At 53.4% G+C, this 9,235-nt stretch overlaps 1 protein-coding gene across 2 annotated transcripts in view; it reads left to right on the forward strand.

Moving 5' to 3' along the window:
* Window positions 1-655: 655 nt before the first annotated feature.
* RHOBTB2 (Rho related BTB domain containing 2) overlaps window positions 656-9,235 on the forward strand; it is a 29,285-nt gene continuing 20,705 nt past the window's right edge. Inside the window, exons 1-2 of one of the 2 annotated variants that reach the window (XM_059371755.1) lie at window positions 656-722; window positions 6,685-6,771. In XM_059371755.1, coding sequence (XP_059227738.1) covers window positions 6,689-6,771 — 83 coding nt within the window. In that variant the 5' untranslated portion in view covers window positions 656-722; window positions 6,685-6,688. The remainder of the gene's footprint in view (window positions 723-6,684; window positions 6,772-9,235) is intronic. The other variant, XM_059371736.1, reaches the window with a different exon arrangement.

Raw genomic sequence — 9,235 nt, forward strand, 5'->3', positions numbered from 1 at the left:
CTCAGTTGCTCAATCTTCTCGAGTGTCCTGGCTGGCCAGACAGGTAATGTCTGACTGCTACAAGCTTATAGCTTTCCCCTTGTTTATTTTCCTACCTGAGTGCAAAGGAGCAGAAGCAGAAAGAAAGGCTTCCTGCCCAGCAACACTCCCCAACTCCCATCTCGCTTCTCCAGCCTTGCTTGCCTCTATGGAGCCTCCAGCTCAGGTTGCCAAAATTAATCATGGGTGGGGCTGCAGCCACCCCGCTGTTCCCTGGCTCTAGGCCAGGCTCCCAGGATGTGCGTCAGAAAGAGCCAGTGAGTGAAATTCCAAAGCAATGTGAGTCACCAGGGAGGGGGAGAGGCCAAGACAGAAGTCAGAATGAGAGCCTGAGGGCAGACCAAAAAAAAAAAGGCCCTGGGGGCCAGGGGCTGGGCCCAGATACCAAGAATGAGCACCTGTCCAAAGCTGGGAGTGGGGCCTTCGGCCCAAGTGGCTTATCTCTGGGCTTTGCACAGACCTGGATGGGGAGGCAACTGACCAGGAGGCTGGCCTGCTAGTCCCACCCCTGGATACAGTAACCATGACCCTTACCTGGCTCCCCATAGGCCGAGGCTTGTGATCCCGGCCCTTAAATCTGTGTATTGTTCTTCACACATTCCCTCCCCCTGACTTGGCCTAGGACATTGCTTCCAGACAGGGAGCAGTGACAGGCCAGCTGGGCCCCAGAGGGAAGACTGCAGGTAAGTCTATGACCCAGGCCCTGCCATCCTGAGACCACCCCCTGGGACCCTTTCTCTGTGCCTAGGGGAAAAATGAGGAGCTCCAGCTTTGGCTGCTCCACCGGTCCTCAAGGAACTGGTCGCTTCCAGAACCCAGGACAATGAGCAGTTCTCAGAATGTGATCTCCTGAGAAGGAGGGAGATGTGAAGGCAGGGGAAGGAGCGTTAAGGAATCAGGGGTCAGTATCTACAGGGACCAAGAGCCAGGGCAGGCCTGGATGCCACTCTCTCCTTGGAATCTCACCAGGAGGGAAGGGGAGCAGGGTTCCCTCCTCCAAGAGCCCTTTTCATACTACCCAATCAGCGGCCAGGGACCAGGGTGGAGTGCAATGGCACCCTGTGCTTCTGGGACAAGCTCAGCCCCCATGCCAGTTCTGCCTCTGCCCTTCTCCAGCCCCAGTGGCCCCGGCCAGTTCTGCAAATAGCTCGGCTCTGCCTGTTTTCCTGCACCTGGCTTCTCCTTACCCTCAGTCTGGTACCCTGCGCAGCCCCTCAATGTCCCTCCCCACTCCAGGAGCCACCTGATCCTGGCAGCAGGAAGATCTGTTTCTCCAAAAGAAATGGATCAGCATCCCTGACTCTAATCCTCACCCACTCTTGCTCCCGCCCACCCGACTGGGCATGTCTTTCTAGTCGCACCTGGCCAAAAACTCAGGCTAGCAGAAGAAAAATGCCTTTCAGGGCAGCAGAGAGCCCCCAGCCAGCCTGCTGTCACCTCCTTTTGGAAGGGACAAAGCTGACACTGAGGCTTCTTGGGGCCCGAGGATGTCCTGCTCGGTCACTCAGACAAAGGGCAGATGCTGAGAGGTGGGTGGCTGTGGGTTGTAGCGAAGGTGAAAGGCACAGGCCTGCCCATGGAGTCAGACCAGCTGAGGTACCCTGTGAAGTGACCGTTTAAGGCTTTAGCTGTCACTATTTCTGGGTGACTTTTGCCCTGGGCTCTAATTCTCTCTCCTCCTTGTGCCTCCACTTCCACGGCATACTTCTTTTTTTCCAGCTCTTAAGACCTGTCCATTTCTCTGACATAGACAGGATGTGTGTACACACACACACACACACGTATACATATACATATATGTGTGTGTGTATATATACATATGTGTGTATGTATGTATATATATACACACACACACACACGTGTGTGTGTGTGTGTGTGTGTGTGTGTGTGTGTATCTCCCATCAACTGAGTTCAAAGACCATTCCTCGGGGCATGAAAACTTTCCCACATTCTCCACTTCTTCTGGGGCCGGGTTTGCAGGGTTAGTGGGGGCTGGGAGGGATATGAGCCATTCCTGCTTCTCTGCCATCTGTCTCCCTATAGCGACCCTCCCTGATGGCAGAAACCATGTCGCATGATAACCTCACATGGTCAGAATTTCAAAACCGGCAGGGATCACCAGCACCAACTGGTCTCACTCACGAGCAAACTGAAGCCCACAGAGACTGAGACTGGGGAAGGGGCCCCAGCCCTAGAGCCCACACAGCCACAGACTCCCCGTGTGACTTGGCACATGCTGTAGTCTCCACCATCGGGTTTCCCTGATAAAGAGTCATTTTGTATGAATTCAGAACAATACATTAAAGCTCTAAAATCGGGGCCCAAGGTTGGAGGAGGCTCAGGGACAGTGCCATCTCTTCTGAGAGCCTCGGGCCAGCCCACTTTGTGACAGTAGCAAGTCATGTGGCTTCTTGAAGTTTCCCCACCTGCCCAGCAGGGGTCAGAGCCCCTCTTCAGAGGGTTGTTCTGAAGTGTAAATGAAGCAGGACATTAGCCCAATACCAGACATTTAACAGGCTTCTGATAAATGAGGATTATGATGATGAGGTTGAAGCTTCTGGATGATGGGGATGGCATCACTATTTTAAGAACTGCCGTCATCTCTAGCACAGTGTTGGGCACTAGTAGGAGTTTCACATGTCTGTGATATGCAAAACACAAGGGAAATGAATGACTGAGCAAACAAGCCTCATTTCTTCCCCAGGGTCTCGGGGCGAGTAAGCGATGTGCCTGGGATCGCATGGACCAGTTGCGATCACCTTTGGCCCAGCCAGGCTGCTGGGGATGCAGGTCCCAGAGAGGCGGAGCGTGGTCCATGCTCTGAGTCCTCTCAGGCCTGTGGCCCCGCGGTCCCAGTTCTGCCTGTACAGGATAGTGGTTGGGACAGCTGTGAACCAAGGTCTGCCAAAACCGCTCTGCCGCTCCCAGGCTTCCCTCTCGGGCTATGGAGAGGGTGCAAGGATGTTCTCCTTTCGGGGGGCGTTCCTCCAGCCCCAGGATTGCACCCACGGGCTCATGCTCCCAGGCAGCTCAGCACGTGTCGCCTAGGAGAAAGAAGAGGGTGAGTTGGGAGAAAGATGGGATGAACAGGGGTGAGCTTCTCCGAGCACGTGCTAAGCCTCAAACCACCCAGTGAACTGGAGGTGTGCATTGAGGTGCCCAGACTGAGTTTCTAAGAGCCTGCGTAACAGCCCCCTGCTGACCCAGCCACTGTGCCGGGGGACCAGTGCCGCAGGCTGGCTTGCTAAAGGACCGACCTGTTCTGTGAGAAGCTTCCAACCCTGAGCGACCAGCTCCTCTACCCTCGGTCTGCCTCACTTTGTGCCTTGCCCTGGGGGTCCAGTAATCTGGGAATGGCCTCACCTCCTGAGACCTGGGGGGCCCTGACCCTGAGAGGGGCTGAATCTCCCCAGGGAGCTGGCTGACTGGTGCTGTTAGGAGCCTAAGGGAGGAGTTTCAGGTCCAGAGAAGTCCACAGACTTGTCCTGTTGGTCCCTCACCACTCTAGGAAAGTTCTGCCCGCCAGCTGCCCCCCTCCCTTGGACCAAGCCGTAGCCGTGCGCCGATATTTTTCTAGATCTCTCTGCCCAGGAGGTAGAGGAAAGGAGAGGGAAGAATCGGGGGAAGGGGAGTGGCTAAGAAAAGGGAGAATGAGAGGTAAGGAAGAAAGAAGGAGAAGAGAAAGGCGGCCTTCATGGTGGATGGAGCAGGTCTGTGGATGGTCCCAGACTTTGTGGAGGACGTGGAGCTTCGGGAGCTGGGGGAGCTCTCTTCTTCTGGTTATTAAGAAGTCAGGGCCCGAGGCTCCTTAGATATCATCCAGGTCAACCACCTGATTTTCCTGAGAACCCCGAGGGGATGGGAACCCAGTTCCAGAATGCGCTCCAGCGCCTTTTGCATCCAGTCCGTTATCGTGTTGTTGGAGGTCCGAGTACCAAAAAGGCTCCGGGGCTAGAGCAAAGGGGTGTGGGGTGCTCTACAGGGTCTGGCCTAGAGTCCTGCAAGGAGAGCCCGGAGTGCAGGTGAGGGCCAGGCCCCTTCCTGGGAAGCCCCACACAATCCTCTAACCTGGGCCCAAAGCAGCTATAGCCCGAAACTCGTGTCTGGTTACTGACAGGTGGCGATGCTGAAGGCAGGGTCCAAGTTCAGACTAAGCTGACCTTGACAGGAACACTGAGGCCGCTAAATGTTTACTAAACAAACCCTGTCCCAGTCTCCGTTTTTAAGATTCCCGGTCCCATGCCGTGCATTCCTTTATCTGGAAGCAGTAAACAGTAATACACACTCAACAGTGGACCACCTCTGCGGGTCAGCAAAAATCTTTCCCATCCCTAACATGGATTATTACCCCTATGAGCTCTAGCAGGACCAGCTACCAAAGGGGAACAGTGGGTCAGAGGAAAGGGGACTGGGGACTCCTGGACACACATCTCCCCAGGCCTCCCTCTCAGCCTCCTCCCTGCCCCCCCCACCAGAACACTGCAGCCACATGGAAAGCCATGGGGAACAGTTGGGGCTTTTTATAATCTTTATTTGTTAACAGTTCAGGCTATTTTTTTTCCGTGCTTGCAAGAGATGCCAAGGCCTCATGAAAAAGTTGTGAAAAAAAACAAGTCTATTTTGGGGTGATCAGCCTCCTCTGAGCTTCTCACTTGCAGCTCTGCGGGGCTCCAGGAACGAGCCTGTCCTCTCTCAGAAGGTCTGCAGCTTGCTTTAAGTGAAGGATCTTGGGCCTTGGATGCACTGGCCAAGGGGGTGCATTTTTGCCCCCGGCTTATAATGTTTCTGTCTACAAAGCCCAGCGAAATAATACTGTATAGCTTCTTTCTGCAGAAGGCCTTCCTCATGGCGGCTCCTAGTGTACTGTCCTGGGAAGTAACAGCCCAGGAGACTTAGGGTGGGGGATCATGCATCTCCCCTGTGGCATTAATGGTGGTGGTACCTGCAGCTCTTAAAAGATCCAAGCCAAAAAGCGCTTCGGTATCTCCGCTGAGCGAAGAGAGACCGCAGGGCCTCTGCATGGAGGCCCCAGCTCACTGTGGCTCCCGGGGAGGCAGGGCCAGGGTGGTGGTGGGGCTTGGGTGATTGGGCAGAGGGATCTGCATGCTCAGATCTCTGCCAGCAGGGACCGGCGAGAGCCGGGGCTGGCGAGAGCCTGGCCAGGCCAGACCAGGAGTGGCGTCTTCAGCTTCTGCTTTGAGCCACCCGGCCAGCCCCCGCAGTGTGGTGTAGGAGGGCTGCAAGGGGGCCGGCTGGGCTTTGAAGATCCAGGCAGAATTCTCGTTTGCTCTCCTTTCACTGTCTCACTGGCTTGTTCATTTACTCATGAGGCGCCAGGGCCAAGGTGGGCATGGGGTTTTCCAACCCTGGTGGGTCAGACTGTCAGAACTCCGCACCCTCTGTGCTGACTGCTCGCCATAGGCAGCCCAGGTGGCCGGGGCACAGATGGGAGATGGGTCCCCCTTGACCCAGTGGGCATAAGTCCACGAGGGGGAGAAAGGCAGAAAAGAGGGAAGAGTGAGAGGGATCACACCGTCTCTGATCTCGGCCCAGGAAGCAGTCATGAGAAGATCATCTAGTCACCCACTGTCTTCAGGCAAGTCGTGTTATTATCCCAATGGAGGACCAGAAAGATTAGGTTCCTTGCCCGAAGTCACACAGCCAGTTCCTAGTGGAGGAGAGACTAGAACTGAGGTTGGTGCCAATTACTGCAATGGCTGCTCCTCTGTTTTGGTTTCTTTTTACTTTGGGCTCTTGGGGCTCTTCTTGTCCACATCCCTGCCCACTGGACTTGGGGGGGGGGGCGGTGTGGGGCTGCTCTTGCCTTAGCTTTCTTCGGCCTCGTTGTCCCCTGTCCCTGGAGGCTTGTCACAGAGATGCCCCTCCATTACCCTTTCACTACCTAGTATGAACTGATTCCGGAGGAATCCACCAGGCCTCTTCAAGCCCTTCCTTCATCATTCCCTCTCTCTCCTGAAGTTCTAGAATTTTCCTTGGTTGAACTTGTCCCAAGACTGTGATTAACCTTTTAAGGAAGCTGTGATTAACCTTTTAAGGATCTCTGACTTTTCCTATGTTTCTAGTCCCTTCCCACTCTGCCCCCAGATACTTCCTTCTTCCATCCTCAGCCTTGGTGGCCATCCCTCATCTTCTGCTGGGTCTAGTTTGGATCAGGAGCATCTTCAGTGAAAAGGATGACCAATAAAATATAAGCCTTCCATGCTAGAAACCCAGAGTAGATATCCGTGCTGGATAAGCTGGACCCCACCCTTGTACAGGAGAAAACAGGCCCAGAGAGGAGAGAGAATTGCCCACTGTCACCCACCTTGGTGAGGACAGAATCCAGGCCTCCTGATGGAACAATGACTGCTCTTTTCAAATTACCAAGTTCAGAAAGGTGCAAATGCCTGCAGCATGGTTGTTTACCCTTAAGGAGCCCCTTGACTTTCTAAGATGGACTCTGTCTTGGCCTCCAGGCTGAGCATTTCAGCCCTGTGGGCCTGGGCAGCAGGAGCCATGCTCTTGCCCTGAGTAGACCCTCAGTTTGGGCTGACTGAGCTGGTGGCATATCTTTGGGTAACTCACAGTGTGTTCATTCCTTCTCTCACTGTCTTCCCCTGCCCTGCCCCATTCACTTCTGTCCAGCCTCATGGAAACCTGGAGGGAACATAGAGCCATGGCAAGCCAAAGACAAGGCCGGTACAGCCTGTGGAAGACCTCTCTGGACAGCATGTGAGTAGCCCCTGGGTGGTGTCAACTCCCTCCTCCTCAAGATCTCCACCCAAACATTCAATCATCCATCAAGCGTTTATTGAGCTCCTGTTGAGTACTGGTTGCCAGACCAGGAAGAAGGAAAGTCAACTAAGCATGGTCCCTTCCCTAAACAGTTCTTAGGACTTTGAAGAAGAGAGAGACCCAGTGACAGAGCAGGGTGATTGGTATTATTAGGGGTGCACAAAAGAAGGGCAGGGAACCTTGCCAACTTTGTATGGGGTATTCCTGGTGGGTTTCCTGGAAGAAGTGACATCTAGGCTGAGACTTGAAGGAGGAGTAAGCATTTTCTTCACCCCAGGTGAAGGGGTGGAAAGAGCAATGTTCTGACAGAACTGTTTGAGGAAAGGCCCAGAAGGGTTCTGTCTCTTATGAAGACCTAGTGGTGCCCCTTGTGTCCTAGACCTGGAGGCTGAGAGATTCTAGACTTTCCAGATTTGGCTCTTTCACCCTGAAAGAGCTCTGCATTTTGAGATACCTCTGCTTCTGCTCTCAGCTGGTACCAGGCACAGCGTGGCAATGCCACGTGTCCCAGACCACATGCTGCTCTCCTAGGGGAGAGGTGCAGGGTTTTGTGTCGGAAGGCCTGTGGGGTGGGCTTGGTCGAGGGTAGAGAAAAGAGAGATTAGGAACCTGCCAAGAGGAGATAAACTGGAACCATGTGTGAAACAAATGGAACGCGCAGGCAGGAGGAGGACACACTGAGAGAGGTCCGCATAGCTTGAGTGGCTCTGGGCAGGAGCCTTCGAGATCAGGGAGAGGGGGGCTTGTGGTGCTGGCTGTGCGAACCTGCCATATAGGTGCTCTCTTGAGGACCGGGTTGGAGAGTTTTCTCCCCAGAGGAGGCCTCCTGCTCACAGTCTTCAGGAAAGTGGCAGCTCATGATGTCCTTGATGAGAGTGGATATGGGCATCATTGGTAGGCGTGCCTTGTGGGAAGAGGTTCAAGGGGTTTACATCACACTGGGAAGGAGGAATCATGAGATGGCTTTTCTGAGGGAAGAGAGGCTCTGACTGGGAATGCCTGAGAGGTGATGTGATCAGGAAGAACTCTGGTTTGAAGAAAAGCTGCAAAAGGATTGTGTGCCAAAAGTGGCGCTGGGAATTAAGGTGTTGTCCCCCAGCGGAGCACCTGGCTCTCTCTGCTTGAGACAGTTTACCCAATGTGAGCAGGGGGTGCAACTTCATTTTGCCAAACTTACACTTTGAACCCCAACAGTGCAGCCTGGTTGGGCAGTGAGGTTCAAAGGCTGAGCTGGTTCTTTCCCAGAGACTCCATAGAAGTAGACCTGGAAGCCCCATGATTTGGGGCAGTTCTGTTTTCCTGCTTTGTGCTGTCCTGGTGCCATACCCGCTGCTGGGTTGTGTGAAAGTTGAAGCCAACAGTCGAGGGCTCTGGACTTGGCTGGGGGCAACTGGGTATCAGTGGGAGAGGCTATGGCCTCCTGGGGCACCCATGCAGAGATGTCATGCTATGGTTCTCTCTGGGGAAGTGACTTGTGGCACACAGAGGATAGGCTGAGGCTCTTCAATACCAAATATGTGGGAAGGACACACCTGTGCTTTTTTTCCCCCATGCATGTATTCAAACCAATACATTCTGTTCTTATGGAGACTGATTCCTAACGAGAAGAGTGAAGCAGCACACTCAGTCATCCCTAACCTCTTTTCCAGCTCTAGGCAGGTTCAGAAGGAGGTGGGGGAAGCATTCTCCACTAATCAGGCACTTCTTGAACATAGACCAGGCCAGAAAGCACATTTATCACGAGCACCTTAATGGGCAACTTCCAATTACATGCATTCATAGATGGAAAGCATACTTCAGAGAATACAAAATTCATTTTTATTTGGCTTTGGGGGGGGCAATGCATTTCTCTTCCTAATTATATTTTTGCATAAACTAGCATTAGCTGGATTTGCATTCTCAGAGCACATGCTTGAGGGGGTTAGGTGGAATGCATGTCAGTCTGGGCTTAAAAAATTGTCCAGAGGTAATTGACAAGATGGATAAAACCAGACTGAGCTGGCTACTGTAATTACCGGTAGTCAAGATCATCAGAATCAAAGTAGCCTTGAACATGGAAACTTCTTTTGAGGACTGCTCATTTACAGATGTCGTGCCTTATAACCTCTTTGTTTTACAGGGGAATAAATCGAGACAGGGAGCCCCAAAGTGTCTTAGACTCCGTCTCCAGGACTAGTGTCTTCATGGCATTTCTTTTAAACTCCAGGTGGCAATAGGATGGGTGTGGGATGGAAACAGAGACTGCTGAAGAGGGAGGGAGGGGGAGAAGGCCTAGATGAGCGAAGGTACAGGTGACAGACTGACCCACTCTAAAACTCCTGACACAGGTTGTAGCTGAAGAGCTGGTGATCAAGGAAGGAAGGCCCGCAGGTGCCAGGAAAACTCTCAAGCCAGAGGAGGG

This window comes from Mustela nigripes, chromosome 1 (assembly GCF_022355385.1).
Source record: "Mustela nigripes isolate SB6536 chromosome 1, MUSNIG.SB6536, whole genome shotgun sequence".
NCBI classification, from domain to species: Eukaryota; Metazoa; Chordata; class Mammalia; order Carnivora; family Mustelidae; genus Mustela; species Mustela nigripes.